Here is a 14,919-nt window from a genome sequence, read left to right as displayed (position 1 = left end):
TAACTAGAGATCACATGCAAAATTAGAGTCTGGCTACTGCCCCACAAGAAGACGGAAAACCCTGTTCTTGGCCCTAGCATAATACTCCTCACGTGTCTGTAATGTTGTCATTCGCTGCTCACAGTCATGTGATATGGCACAGATATTGCTAGGAAGTTCCATCTGAGTAGTAAGATGATTCACTCAGTATCTCACCCATAGTAAGTGATAGACTCAGGATTTAAAACCAAATCAGTCTGACTGTAAGAGCTAACTAAGTGATTCACCACTCTGTTGTGCTAGCTCCTTCCGATAGCCGTTTATGACCTTTTTCTGAATGGAAAAGTGTCTTGCATGCCCTAACTCTGGTGTCTCTCCAGAGAGGAGTCTTGACTTCATGTCATATCACATATAACTGCCGTGGATTTAAAACATTTAGGTGTGACTGGCATTTTGAAACCTCTTACTCTGTAGCAACTAATTTATTACTATACTGCTATAGAACTTGCCTTTCTTTTTCAGTTATAAACGACCATGGCTTAAATTCATTGTTTTCACACCTAAGTCGTAGATAGCATTTATTGAGCATATTTACTGTGCTAGGATGGCTTATGATAAATATTCTACATGAATATTGTGAGATGTATTTAGCTATTAGAAAAAGAAATAGCTGAATGCTTGTTAAGATAATTTTCACAACTCATTTTATCCACAAATTTGTAGTCTCCAAGTAAAACACATCGTGGCTTAGCTGGTGGGCCATTATGAAAGGTACTGTGTTCAAGTTCAAAGATAATCTTTCCTGTTGTCCTTCTAATCATGAACCACTAAGCTAACCCTAAACTTACTTAGGGTAAACATTTTTATAATTACTTTTTTCATCAGTGTTGTTTTTATTAAGCTTGTTTTTATTTGATTATTAGTGCTGCATCATTGACCAATAGGGAAATATCATTTTGATAATTTATTACCAAAGAAGTAATTCTGGTATATAACATTCACTAATATTAATTTATTTGTTTTTCTAGAAAATATATATGTGCATAAATATATATGTGTGTGTGTTTGTGTGTGTGGGGGGGCAAAAGTAGGTTTACAATTTTATAGAAAAAAAGACATGCAGGTTATGATTATTAACTTTGCATTTCATATACTCACAGCCGTGAACCTACTTTTGCCCACCACTTACAGTATACATTTCCTACTAGAGGCCTGGTGCACAACATTCATGCACTGAGAGGAGCAGGGCAGGGTTCCCTCAGCCTGGCCTGCACCCTCTCATAGTTCGGGACCTCTCAGGGGATATCCCGCAGTGGCCTAAGCCAGGAGTAGGACATCCCCTGAAGGGTCCTTAGTGCTGCCACCACCACCTGGTGGTCAATGCGTGTCATAGTGACCAGCTGTCCCCCTCTTCGGTTGATTTGCATATTAGGGTTTTATTATGTATCAAATACTAGGGATACCAACTACAACAACAAAAAATGAATAAAGCTGGTACATGCCTGTGGAAGCTCCTAGTCTCTGGTTATCTTTGTAAACATCTCAAAATAGACATTTAAAGATGGTCATTGAAGATGCCTACCAATCCCTTGCACAATTAATTATCCAATAGTGCTTATCACTAGCACTAAGACCTTGACACTTGTAACCATTGCTTCTGAAAATTCTCAGAATAGTGTGCTGAAGTGTGTGTGTCTAACTAAAGTAAGACTGAAAGTTTACTGGGTCCAGTTAGAAGCACTTAGCTCTTTAAGTCTAGGTGTGGGTCCACATGTTAAAGTAACCAACCCTTCTACAAGTTGCAAGGACCAAGGAATGACGTTCTACTTGTTCGTGCCTGATCGCGCCTGTGGTGGAGTTCCTTGCCCGGAGTCCTGTGGGCCGAGGCTGAAATGGGGAGCAGCTTCCCCAAGGCGTTAGTTCTGTATGGGGCAGCAGGCATCTTGCCTCTCCAAGGCCAGAAACCTGCAACAAGCTTAAATCTCTCCTGAGCAGGCAGGCAGGTGAGCAATTAGGAGCCAGCAGTCCAGGATTGTGAGAGGGATGTCCTCCAAGGCGTCCTGGGTTGGAGAGGGTGCAGGCTAGGCTGAGGGCCCCTTCTCCCGGCCGTACACAAATTTCATGCACAGGGCCTCTAGTTTAATATAAGCAGATATCTTTCTCTCTGCTATATTTCCATTTAGTTCTCTGATAAAGTAGTAGTCAGTTGGATAATATGAGTAATCAGAACAGTGCAAATGGATAATTTATCTACAGTTCACAGTGTCCCTTTTCTGGAGATTTGATTTTCTTAATTTATTACTTCACCATAATTAGAAAAATTAGGGTGAAGTAATATGCTTTTAGCACATATTTATATCTTTTTTTGCACTGGCAGTAAACATATGATGATGAAGTCATTTTTTAAAATTGTTACTGATATTTTCAAAAGTCTTAGTCGCTTTAAGATGTTTAACTTGTAACTAGTTTTTGAGGGTGAAAGGGGAAGACAAATAGTCATTCAGTTGCTTTTTTTCTCTCTCTGGAGATTTCAGTTTGCTTAACATGGTCCTGCTCTATATTTTTACTGATTTTTCTGGTGTGTGATCACATCAGCATGCTTGTTTTTCCAAGGAAACCCCAGGGAGAGTCTTCTAATTAGTTACATGGTGATTTTAGTACCCTCACTCTTTTTTTTTTTTTTAGAACCTTCATTCTTGAAGGGTAATTTACTCATCTCTGTGGTGATTTATTGTGAAAATGCCCACTGACTTTAAAGTCCAGGATATTTCACTTGAAGTAAAAACTGAGGTAGCTTATTTATTTTAAACATTCTTAAATAAGAGTTTAATGTAATGTCCTCAGTATGGATTGATTTTGAACAGTCATTGTCTTGATTTCATTATTTTTTAAATAGCAAGTCAGCCCTTTGCCATCATGTCCTCTACCCTCCATGTCCCAGCCCCTGGTGACCCGCTGTCACCTGTCCCTGGCTGCTGACCCTGCCTTCCCCCCACTGGTCCCGGAGGCGGGGAAGGCAGCAGGACAGGGGGCGCAGCATGCCATGAACAGAAGTTAGAAATGCTGTGTAGGTTTGTTTAGTTTTAAAAGTTATTTTATTCTTGGATTCAGACCTATTTTATTAGTAAAAAAATAAATAAATAAAATAAATGGTCCTTTAGTTTCATGTTTCAAAGCGCCATGCCAGACGTTTTGATACTTTGAGCCCACATGATGTAATAGGAAGAGGTTATGTGTAGCACCCCGTGTCAGGCTAGGACCAATAGGCTCTGCCCCATGTAAACTACTATCTGGGCTATTGAAAGAAAACTTTAAGATTCATATTTCTTTGCAAATGCACAAAAGTAACAGAAGTAGCACATTTCATCTGATTGTACAAACTCTAACCGCACAGTGAGCGCCAGGAAAGTGTGTGGAACTGGGGCCTCTTGAGAACTTAGCTATTGCAGGCTTCTGAGCTTTAGTTCAAGTTACAGGCAATTTCAAATTTGTTTAATCTCAGCCATCATTCCAAAGGCTGGTCACTTTTAATTTTGTTGAGTGGGTGTTATCTCTTGGGGAAGGCAAATTTGCTTTCCGCGTGCCGGCCATAGCAGAATCTCAGCTGATCCCTCAGATGGCAGTGAGTCAGACAGATAAGGGGTGAACATATTTTATTCTAAAACTTCTCAGCAAGAACATTAAAGGTGGGTTAGCATTAGCTAAGTGCATTGACCTTTTTTTGTTTGTTTGTTTGTTTGTACAAGTACAATTTCATATCTACTGAAAATATAAGCTTACTTATAAACCTTATTTGCTGGTAATTTTAATTCTCCATAAGGACTGCACCTTGACACATTTAAAGGAATTCTTCTGTTTGTCAAGTGTGATAAAGTGGTATACAGCTTTCCTTTTCAAAAAAATCTTAAAAGTTGGTCATATTCTGGGCACTTTATGGAGATTAAACTACAGTGCTATGGAAGTCCTCTGTCAAGCTCTTACATATAAAGTTTTAAATATGTAATGAATCAAAGGAGGCAGAAATCTTGTTTCAACAATAAATTCGTACTTTTAATATTTTTCATTCCTCCTGTTTAATTTTGAATCTTGTTTAGTGTTTACTGCCTGTATCAATTTTGTTTGCATTTTCATTCTTGTAGTGTGTCTCATGAATTTAGTTGAATGTTGTAATTTATTTTTTAATTTAAAAGAATCTCACATACTTCTTACATTAAAACATAGTAAGTACCAACCCAGACAAATTGGAAGTTATATTAATTCTGGGAGGCATTTCTAAAATGAGTTGTTGCTAATGTTGTTTTTAATTTCAATAGCCTCAAGTACTACAGCCTTCCAGCAGCCTTCCCAGACCCACAGACCCCGCCCTGGGAAAACTAACAAGATGGCAGCCTCGCGAGGACCGCAGTGAGCACGTGGCCCAGAGCGCGCGTCCCGGGGCCACACGTCGCCATGACAGCTTTGCACAGGACTCGCAGCAAGAGCGCAGCGGTGGCCTGGAAGGCCCCCCTTTCTCTGCCAGCCCGCAGCTCGCTGAGGAGGTGGCTGAGAGTGCGCCTTCCAAAGCAGGCTGGGACGTGGCCATGGATGCTCCAGAGCCTTATCGTTTGACAAATAATCCCATTAAAGACATGCAGGTGGTACCCACTTCTTCTCAAACACTCACCCCATCGAGTGCGGGAGACCAGGCTAAGAGAGGGGAAAGAAACCAGTCTTTACCTGACGACGACACATCTCAGCTCAAATCCGTGCAGCTTCTGAAGCCATCCAACTTGAGTTCTTTGGTACCTACTTCAGTTCCTGAATCATCGCCAAGTAAGAACTCGCCAGTAATTGCACCATGTAATTCAGCAAAAATTCAGCTAACATCTAGTCAAACAAATCTTGTAAATAATCTAAATCCACGAGCATCTAAGCTCCGCCCTCCTTCTGGCTCTTTCAAACAAAAACAAATAAGCAACCCCCGACCAGAGCCTCAAAACTTCCAGGCCAAGACAAGCATCCCCAGGCCATTGGCAAGAAGGAAAGAAATCATGCAGAATCCCAATGGCAATTTGAATTCTGGGGATTGTCTATCATCTAATCGATATTCTCGTCTTCCCAAACCAAAGATACACTAAGTACATAGCCATCACCTGCCAACATGTCTTTTAAAAAAACACCTGTAATCACTTTACATGCAGTTTGCTGCCATGGTGGAGGTTCCATTAAAAGCTTGCGAATCTTAAAACATTAAAACATGGAATCTTCTACTCGTTTGGGCTCTTCCATTCTATGTCCTGGTCGAAGCACACAGCAGTGAAGTGTAATTGTCTTAGGTGAGCATTAGCTTTCCCGTCAGAGGCCCACAGCGGCTCGCCTGTGGCCACTGCCGGCCACCAGGAAAGGCGCAGCCCTCCGGAGCTGGCAAGACAGGCCCGTGGCGCCCTCGTCCCTTAGGTCTGTATTGGTGTGGTCAGAGCCTCCCTCTTTTTCACTAGCCCCTTGTGAACAGGGTTGGTTTTTAAGTGAAGATCTGCTGGTAATGGGAGGCGGTAGGTAGTCTGTACACAGAGTTCTGGAAAGTTCTATAAGAAAGCTCTATGATGAGGCGTGGCCTTCAGTGGAGAGCTGTGAGTTCTGTCTTTCCTTGCTAGGATCAGCAGGCTGCTCTCAATATTAACTTACCGAGTGCCCAGGCTAAAATGTTTCATAGGCTGTATAAACCAATTACCTACATATCACTCTAACATTTTGTTCATACGTGCACACCACTGTGTTTGCTTTTGGTACTTGATAAATTCTGGAAAGCTTAAGACATCTTGAAACCTATATCCTAAAGGTATATTCACTTGTAACGTTGGTGCTAGAGTTTTGCTGGTAATTCAGGTTTGGACTCTAGAGGCTTATGCATTCATGGTAACTGTTTTAAAATCCTACAGCGTATATTTTAAATTAAGTCTTTATTGTAAAGTCATTTATTGACTTTATGCTAATATTTGAAGACCAGAATAATGGACTTGAAATATTTGCACAAAATTTGGATGGGATATAAATACCCCATGCATAGGGAGTTAGACTATTTTCTGTAGCAAAAAAGGCTAAACTATGTTGGAAATAATGGTAAATGGAAGTAGACCTTCTTGAGAAAGCTGGAGTGCACAGCGCTTCTGCTGAGTTTTCAGGGCCCCTTTATGTTGGTGTGTATTTGAATGTCAGTTTCTTAAAAAGTAGGTTTGGGAGAGAAATGGAACTAGAGAGTGGGAACTGTGTCCTGTGAAAGGTGTGAAAGGGTATTTCAGGGGCAGTGCCCCAGGAAGAGAGCTGGGGACGCGGCCCAGAGCGCCACCTCTCCAGTGTGCGCGTCCGACACTCCTGCTCTCCAGGTCATGGCGTCCGGAGGGGTCCTGCGTGGCTCCGGCTAGTTCCTGTCTTTCGGAGAGATGGGCTTTCTCGGAGTAGATTTTGGTTGTGATCAGCTGACCAAAAATGTATCAAAAGGGGTTCTTAGCCACTCAGATTTCTAGAGATTCTTTTTTAAAATGTACACATGTGAAATTGCCCCTTTTTAGAGAAATAACAGCAGTACTTCAGTGTAAATTTTAAAAATGTTGATTGATTACTACCATTTTGAGGGTTCTTCCCGTAGAGTTTCAGTGACTCTGCCCTTCGCCGGGGACAAACCATTCTTTGACTTGGTAGCAGGTGACGCCATACTCTCATTCGGCAGCACTTGTGTAGGAGAAACACTAAAGTTCAGAAACTTTTCGCATTGTCCAGAAGGCGTTTGTATCTAGACGCCGCAGCAAAGCTCTGTGTGTGCGCAGACGAGCAGTGGTGGCTGCAGCTGTGCGTGGGCACAGGCGCTCCTCCGTTTGGAAGGAGCAGGAAAGCGGGCCTCGTGTTATAAATGGGTGTTATTACACTACAGAGCTGGTCCCCAAAACGTATACACCCGTGAGCTGGTGGCTCACGGAGTTTTCCCTCCTTTCAGATTTAACTGATTTGAAATATAGTGCAGGGTGAGGCCAGATTAAGCTTTGAACAAATAAAATTTATCCTAAAATGCCACTAGACTTTTAATGAGGATTTAAAAAAGATAAAGCTTGCAGTCAACAAATTGGGGGCGCACAAACATCAAACAAAATTATTCTTGATGTTTGCTTCCCGTTGTCAGCAGTGCCTGGACCAAACCAGTCATCAGTTTGAAAATAGGCATTAACAAAAAAAATATTCCTGTAGATTATTTTAAATTTTGAAAGTGGACTGTATGTTAAGTAAACACTGACTTTATAGTAATTCAAAATGTATGTACACTTTGGGGGACACACTGTATTCCCTACATACCGCATCCTGATGAGTCAGTAGGCTTGGCTGACTTGGGAGTTGATAGGCACACCGTGAGAGGGTGGCTCTTTGGGAAGGACAGTGATGGCCCTGGAAGGCCGCAGGAGGAGGGGAGACCCCGTGGAGGTCGTGGGCTGAGTGCGGAGCGGAGCGGAGCAGGTGCTGAGGACGGCAGGCGCTCATCTCTCACTCAGGCATCCGCCCAGCATCGGAGCCGACCTGCAGCCGGAGAACAGCAGACTCTGTGTCACAGTCATTAGTAGGCCTTTATCTTTAAGTGAAAAGTTTTAAATTTTTATATTATTTTTAACCCTCTAGTCTGAAGTCTGCAGTTCTTTTATTTGGATATTTTCCTGCTCTTTTTTCTCCCCAATTAGTATGCAGAAATATGAATGAACCCATCATTTCAAACTCTCTGTACCTCTGTTGAGCCTTAGTTTTGGCAGAAGGCTCATCAATATACTTATGAAGCATAATACATTTAAGAAAAAAACATTGAGGATGCTTGCACAAAACCAACAAAGTATTTGCCTGTAGTTTTCTTTAAAATGCAAGAATATTGTGTTAGGGTGCTCCTTAGTAAATGCTAAGTTGGAAATGAAATGAGGATAGAGCTTGCCTGATTTGGCTTAATCTCTGTTTAATGGTTCTGTATATCAATTCTGTATGTCACTTAATGCACTTCCTTCTACACACCCAGTGCACTCAGCCTTTACTGAGTAGGAGATCAGGTCACTTTTATCTTAGTCCCTGTGCTTTCAGGAAGATGGTTGCAGTGCATGAATTCCAAGTCCTAAGGAAGTTTTCTGGGGATTGGCTAAGTCACACATCTGAGAGAGAAGAATTACTGAGTATGTGTAGTGCATACATCGGCTGTTAACAGGATGCACGTACAATTCTTTAGAGAAAGCCTGGCGTGCGGAGTTTATCCCCCGGGTGCAGAGGGTTGGTGCACTAAAGGACCCTGTCATTTAGATGTGAAAGTCATTAGCGCTTCTAAAGACAGGCCCTCTAACATTTCTCTCTTGTAGTCTCGATTTAATTTGTGCAATATTTTCAGGCATATAAACTACTGTTTTGTATTTATATATAATAGATATTATATATTAGGGAACCTATTAAATATTTTAACAAGAAATAACCTGAATATGAAAGAAAATATCAGATTTGCACTTTAAATGAGCTTAACTGCTTGGAGCTGTGCCTGAAATATCTAAATGCCTCCTATTGGGAGTGACTTTTTTGTTGGAATAAATTTATCTCTAGCAGTTGCTGTTAGAAGTACAGTTGTTGACAGAATTACTCCCTCCATGTGCTACTTTTCTCATAAAGCACTAACTTCTTTGAGTGTTTAATTGACCGCTTAAGTATTTCACTCTGCGTCAACGAGAACATGACCCTCCTGTGGCTGTCACTTCTAGTCTTCCTGTAGCAGATGGTGCTGGGCACGGGCACCACCTGTGGAGCAGTTGTCCCCAGGGCACAGAGGATGGGCTTTGGAATCCCTGAATGGGCTTGCGCTGAAGATCAAGTCTGCAGCACATTCTGTTCACTGGGATTACACAGTGTTTCCGTGTTTATGGGTTAGTTGGGTGGTTGTGTTTGCGTGCCTGTGCACACATTGAAATTAATTACAAGCTGTAATACAAATACCTGGTGTTTTCCTTGGGGATGATGGCCTTGCTGTTTTTCCTAATTTTTATATTTGAATTAAATTACCTAATTTCCACACCTCCTTTCAGTGTTTTTGCTGCAGGAATTTGAAAGAATACATTTGAATAATTGATTATGATGGTGGGTGACAATCTACAACTATGCGATTAATTAAAGATACATCAGATGTTTTAACTTGAGAAAAAGCTATCCATTTTCTCCTTGGTAAAGCATTGCCATAACAAAAACACTGACCTAAAGAATTTAAAGTCTCTAAGTCATTATTAACTAAAAACAAAAACACACCAGTCTTTAATATCTGCAGTATTGTTTTTCCCATTGATTTTTAAAAAACCTGTACACAGTAAATACTGTATATTAGAACTTGCGTGTAAAATGAATTATAAAACTAAATGTAAAGTCTCCTGAAAATGTTGGTATAGTAAATAAAAATAAAGTGCATAATTATAAAACTTTTCTCGTTCTCAACATTGGCTTTCATAGTGTTACTTTTTCTTGGATATCATTTTCCCACAGATTTATTAAATACTGTTCATTTGGTTGATTTTGTTTGTTTGTTTTCAAATTCTGTCACTTAACACACTTCCTTCTACACCCACACCATATGCCAGCCTTCATTGAGTAGTGTTCAATAATAGTTTGTTGTGTTTTCACAGGTTCCGTAAATTAGAATGTTGCATAAAAGTGGAAAACTTTTTAATTGTTTTGAATGTGTACACTAAGCATGTCAAACTCAAAGGCTAACACGGGCCAAATAAACAAGGTTTAAGTTTATGTGGCTGCAAAAAACTAAAAGCTTCAATTTTCATAGAAACGTAGATTTATTTCGATAGAGACATGCTGAATACAAAGGGCTGAAATAAATGAGTCATCGTTAAAATAATATTTTAATAAAAGTCAATATTTTTTCTTGAACATTAACTTGCCAGACACTGAATAAATGCACAAATTAATAAACTGAAATAAACCTACTTTTCTTCTCCGAAGTGAAATATTTTCTGTTGTGCATAACCAACAAGTCAGTCCAAGACTAAAGATGTGGCCATCGGCTGCTAAAGTATTCGCTGCTGGTATTAGTGTCGAGAGGTGCGCCTGTGCAAAAGGGAAATGAATGCAACACGATTATAGTCATCAGTCATTAGCAAGTGCTGTAGTTTGTTGTTAATAATTATGTATAACAGGATATTGTAAAAATTAAGTTACAAAAATTTTTTTTTAAATATATTTTATTGATTTTTGTACAGAGAGGAAGGGAGAGAGATAGAGAGTTAGAAACATCGATGAGAGAGAGTCATCGATCAGCTGCCTCTTGCACACCCCCTACTGGGGATGTGCCCGCAACCAAGGTACATGCCCTTGACCGGAATCGAACCCAGGACCCTTCAGTCCCCAAGCCGATGCTCTATCCATTGAGCCAAACCGGTCCCGGCAAGTTACAAAATTTTTATTGACGTTTTTTACATACTGTTATGTTGGCTAGGCCGCAAAAATTCTTTGTGGGCCACATGCGACCAAGGAACCATGAGTTGGACATGCTTGGTGCATAACCGCTGAGGCAGCAGAGTGTTCAGTGGAATTTTATGTCGTAGTGTTTAGGAACAAAAATAATAGGCAATTTATAATTTTATTTTACAATTTAACTATATGTGATAATCCTGATACACTGGGATATAAGTTGATGCACTGGTATATCATGTTATCCAAAATGGTACATAAATGCTGGAAAAATAATGAAATTCCATTAGTAATTAATTTTATACTGGCTCTCTCAAGACAAAGGCTAACACGGGCCAAATAAACTTAAAGCTATCAGTGTTAAGGCCCTCTGAGTCAGTAGGAAGTGTTTTCTTAGACTAGTTCAAAATTATTATTTTTCAGTCTGTCAACAAGTGCAGTTATTTCTCATAGTTGTTCATTCCTCATTTTCCATTCTGAAAAAAATTTCCCCACCAGGAAGAAAGTAGGAGTGAATTCTGACTATTTATTGGGCAGAATAGTAACTGTTGGGGGTGCTGTGTCGGCAGTGGGGCCAGCTGCTGGGATGGGAGTGCCGAGCCCATGGTCCTGCCTCTCTCCTGCGGCAGCTCCCAGGGAAGGGAGGGAGAGGGCGGCAGGAGGCCGCTGAGGGCTCTGCTGGCCAGGCTTCCTGCCAGGCGCTGGGTCAGGCACCGGGATGGGGAGGGAGAGTGTCAGGCACCAGGGATTTGGGGGGGGGGGGGGGTCAGGCACTGGCGTGGGGGGGTCAGGCACTGTGGATGGGGGGGGGGGTCAGGCACCGGGGATGGGGGGTGTCAGACACCGGGGGTGGGGGGGGTCAGTAAACTGTAAAGGCCAGCACCCAGTCCTCATGTTCCCTGGGAGGAGCCCAGGCCCCTCAGGGCCGTCATCGAGGAGATCCCGCCCGCCCCCTCCTGCTCCTCCGAGGCCTCCGCACCGGGAGGAGGCGCGGGGCCCAGGCGGCCTCCTGGCGGGCACCCGAGGGCGCCCCGGCCTCTCCCCCGCCCCCGCCCCGGGGGAGGCGCCTGGCGCCCCATCCCCTCCACCGCCTCCCTCAGCCTCAGCCCCCACCTGCCCGCCCGGGGCACAGGGCGCCGGGACAGGCTCGCTCCGCTCAGAGGGAGGGAGTGCGCCCGGCGCCCCTGGGGTCCCGCCGGCACAGGGCGGCCGGGCAGGGCTCGGGCTGCGGGGGGCAGTGCTGCGGGGCCGAGGTTTACAAGCGGTAGAATGGGTAGGCAGTAGACATGTCCTCCCAGTGTTTTCTCTACAATTCAAAGTATATTGTGGATTAATTAAAATTTTATTCTGACTACCTGAGTGCAGGTGGGCTGAGTCTAAGGGGAGGAGTATTGGCGAAGAGAGCAGAGAGAGAGGTTTTTATTGAATTTTTGCTGGCTGCAAGCCACTCTGCTGACGCTCTGGTCTGTCCTTGGTTCCTCCCATGCCAGAGGTCTTCTGGTTATTTGAGCTAGGCTGTGCTCAAGGCTTCAGGCTTTCTGCAAGATATCTGCTAAGCACAGTAAGTCTTTCTCTGCCCCATTTTATTCTCTTTATCCCTTTCAATATATATAGAGAAAGTCTCATTGTCCAGCCAGATTAAAAAGGATTAATTTTGTGGACAAGACCAAATCTTTAATGTTACAACTGCTTTAAGTTTTAATAATATTTAAATTGGGTATATTTGACAGCTTTTCCAAATGTAATATTTCAAGAATATAACCGAGAGACAGCTTTGTGACATCTCAAGGGCCCTAAGGCAACACAAAGATCTACTCTCTCCCTAAAAAGAAGTATTTTTAACTAAATTAGACCAATACAATATACTTGAAATTACCACCTGTAAAAGTTGCAACCCAGAGAAGTTTAAACAAAGGCCAGACCATTACTAAATTTCTCCAGAGCAAACAGAATGTGGGGATGGGGAGAGAGAAAGAATATGAGTGGTACATGTGGCCAATAACACGGGTTCTAAGAAAATTTCCTTGACCCGTGGTTGGCAAACTGTGGCTTCTGAGCCACATGCGGCTCTTTGGCCCCTTGAGTGTGGCTCTTCCACAAAATACCTGGGTGAGTCTATTTTGAAGAAGTGGTGTTAGAAATTTAAGTTTAAAAAATTTGGCTCTCAAAAGAAATTTCAATCGTTGTACTGTTGATATTTGGCTCTGTTAACTAATGAGTTTGCCAACCACTGCCCTAGACAGAAGGAAGTAACTAAAAAAGACCCCAGCCCATTGACTATTCTTCTGGTGATCCTATAAAATAGATGCCCACTTCTAGGAGTGTTATTAAAAGTCTAATTTTTGCCATGTTTTTATTTCCCAGTCCATCATTTGAAATTCGTAAATGTGAGACATTTCTCACAATGTAGGGATACATCTAGGATTTCTGCGCTCGTGAAGAAATAAAGGCAGGTTAATGGAAATGGAGCGCCACACCCAGTTTTGGGGGGCTCTTGAGCTGAGCCCCGTGTCTCTTCAAGGATGCTATAGAATAAAACCCACGACTCTTTTTCTTTAAAAGATGGCAAAAATGACACAAGGCCCTATTTGGGCAACATGATTAGTGTTTCCATAAAAAGGGTAGTTCTTGAATAATAATGGACCGCCTTCTAAGGTTGCCTTATAGGTCCCTGGGCACTCCTGTTTTTAAAAAGGAAAATAAAATAAAATAATAAAGCCACCAAAGGTCAATAAGTTATCTCTGTTACAGAATTTGCCAAAAAAAAAAAAAAAATGCCTTGGGTAATAATGATTGACTTTAAAATAAAAGTTGTTAAGGCAAAATATACATAACTAAAATGAAAGGTAAGAGCAGTTTAATATTGAAAAGATTTCAAGTTATACCTGGAGTGATAAATCAGGACTATACTGGAGAAATTAAAGTAAGGGCACAAATAATTAATACCATTATCCTGCAAATAAAGTCTTACAATTTCTCTTAATTACTACCTTTATCTTCAGGCATTAACCATCTTTACAGACGGATCCAGTTCTGGAAAGGCTGGATCTACTGCACCAGTGGAGCAAAGGTCCTTCAAACCCCTTATATTTCAGCACAAGCTCTTATTTATGCCTTAACAGACTTTGCTATAGAGCCCATCAACCTATACAGTGATAGTGCCTATGTGGTAAGTATGGCCAAAATTATTGGAAAAGATACTGTAGGGCACACTAATTTGGAGGAACTCTTTTATTTATTTTTCAGTCTTCAAAAGGTTATTAGAAAATGAAAATTTCCCTACTGCATTGGTCATATCTGATCTCATGCAGGTCTCCCTGGTCCGTTAGCTATTGCAATGAGGCTATTGATCGCCTCCTTGCCTTAATGCAAGGGGCTACCCCATTTTCTCTTGCACAGTCCTCCCATGCTTTGCATCATCAGAATGCTGCTGCCTTGCACAACCAGTTTCGTATTTCTTGGGAGCAAGATTGTCAAATTGTTAAGCAGTGCCCTCAGTGTGCAGTCCTAGGGGTCTTAAACCTAATCAAATCCGGCAAATGGATTTCACCCACATCCCAGAGTTTGGTAAGAATAGATGGGTACATGTTAATGTAGATACCTGCTCCCATTTTATCTTTGTGACTCCCCAAACAGGGAAAAGTGTCAAGCACGTAATTAATCATTGCTTAGCCACCTTTGCAGCACTAGGACCCCCTTAGAGCTAAAAACAGACAATGGACCCGAATATGCTAGTTCTGTTTTTCAGCACTTTTGTCAGCAATATCAAATTTGTTATAAAACTGGTATCCCTTATAATCCTCAAGGTCAAGCAATAGTAGAAAGACCCAATTGTATTCTTAAAATTCAATTACTAAAATAAAAAGGGGGAGACAGATGTTATGTGTCACCTCAAAACAACATTCATGCTCTTTATACTTTAAATTTTTTTAATTGTGATGCAGAGAGTTGTACAGTGGCCGAAAGGCCTCATATACCATACCCTCCGCTGAGTTAGCTAGGTGGAAGGAAGCATAAATCAGACAAGAGTTTTACCGGATCCAGTAATGATGTGGGGAAGGTGTTGTGTTTTGTATCTTTCCAGAAGGAGCAGCATGGCCAATTCGGGTGCCAGAGCATTATGTGCATCACCACAATGGACACAGAGAAGCTCCTTGTCCCTTCATTCAAAAGACTGAGAGTTGCCCCAATGACAGCAATATGGAAGAAGAAGAAAGCGAAGGCTTTGCAAGGGGCCGAGGTGCCAACATGGGGTCAGCTGAAGAAGTTAATGATTGAAGCCCAGCAAATGGTAAAAAAATAAGAAGTGGAAGCTACTCCCTCAACCATATGCTGGCTATGTAGCATCGGTTAGCTGCCAGTCTTCTGTAATGTCTTGTGCAGCCAAATCTGAGGACTCTGAGAAACTATACACCAGCAGCAAAAGAAACTTCCATTTAGTGGCTAAAAATGTTAACATGTCTGTAGTTTGATTTCTCTCTTATTGCT

General features: G+C 41.8%; 1 protein-coding gene across 19 annotated transcripts in view; it reads left to right on the top strand.

Annotated features, from left to right (window-relative positions):
- Window positions 1-9,190, top strand: part of CCSER2 (coiled-coil serine rich protein 2) — a 153,434-nt gene extending 144,244 nt beyond the window's left edge. For 10 of the 19 annotated variants that reach the window (XM_036461180.2, XM_036461179.2, XM_045570711.1 and 7 more), the window contains one exon: window positions 4,293-9,190. In XM_036461180.2, coding sequence (XP_036317073.1) covers window positions 4,293-5,096 — 804 coding nt within the window. In that variant the 3' untranslated portion in view covers window positions 5,097-9,190. The remainder of the gene's footprint in view (window positions 1-4,292) is intronic. The other 9 variants (XM_036461189.2, XM_036461187.2, XM_045570712.1 and 6 more) reach the window with 3 other exon arrangements.
- Window positions 9,191-14,919: the final 5,729 nt, after the last annotated feature.

This window comes from Pipistrellus kuhlii, unplaced genomic scaffold (genome assembly GCF_014108245.1).
Source record: "Pipistrellus kuhlii isolate mPipKuh1 unplaced genomic scaffold, mPipKuh1.p scaffold_m20_p_35, whole genome shotgun sequence".
NCBI lineage: Eukaryota > Metazoa > Chordata > Mammalia > Chiroptera > Vespertilionidae > Pipistrellus > Pipistrellus kuhlii.
The sequence above is the reverse complement of the archived record's forward strand: the minus strand, read 5'-3'. Positions and strand labels throughout refer to the sequence as shown.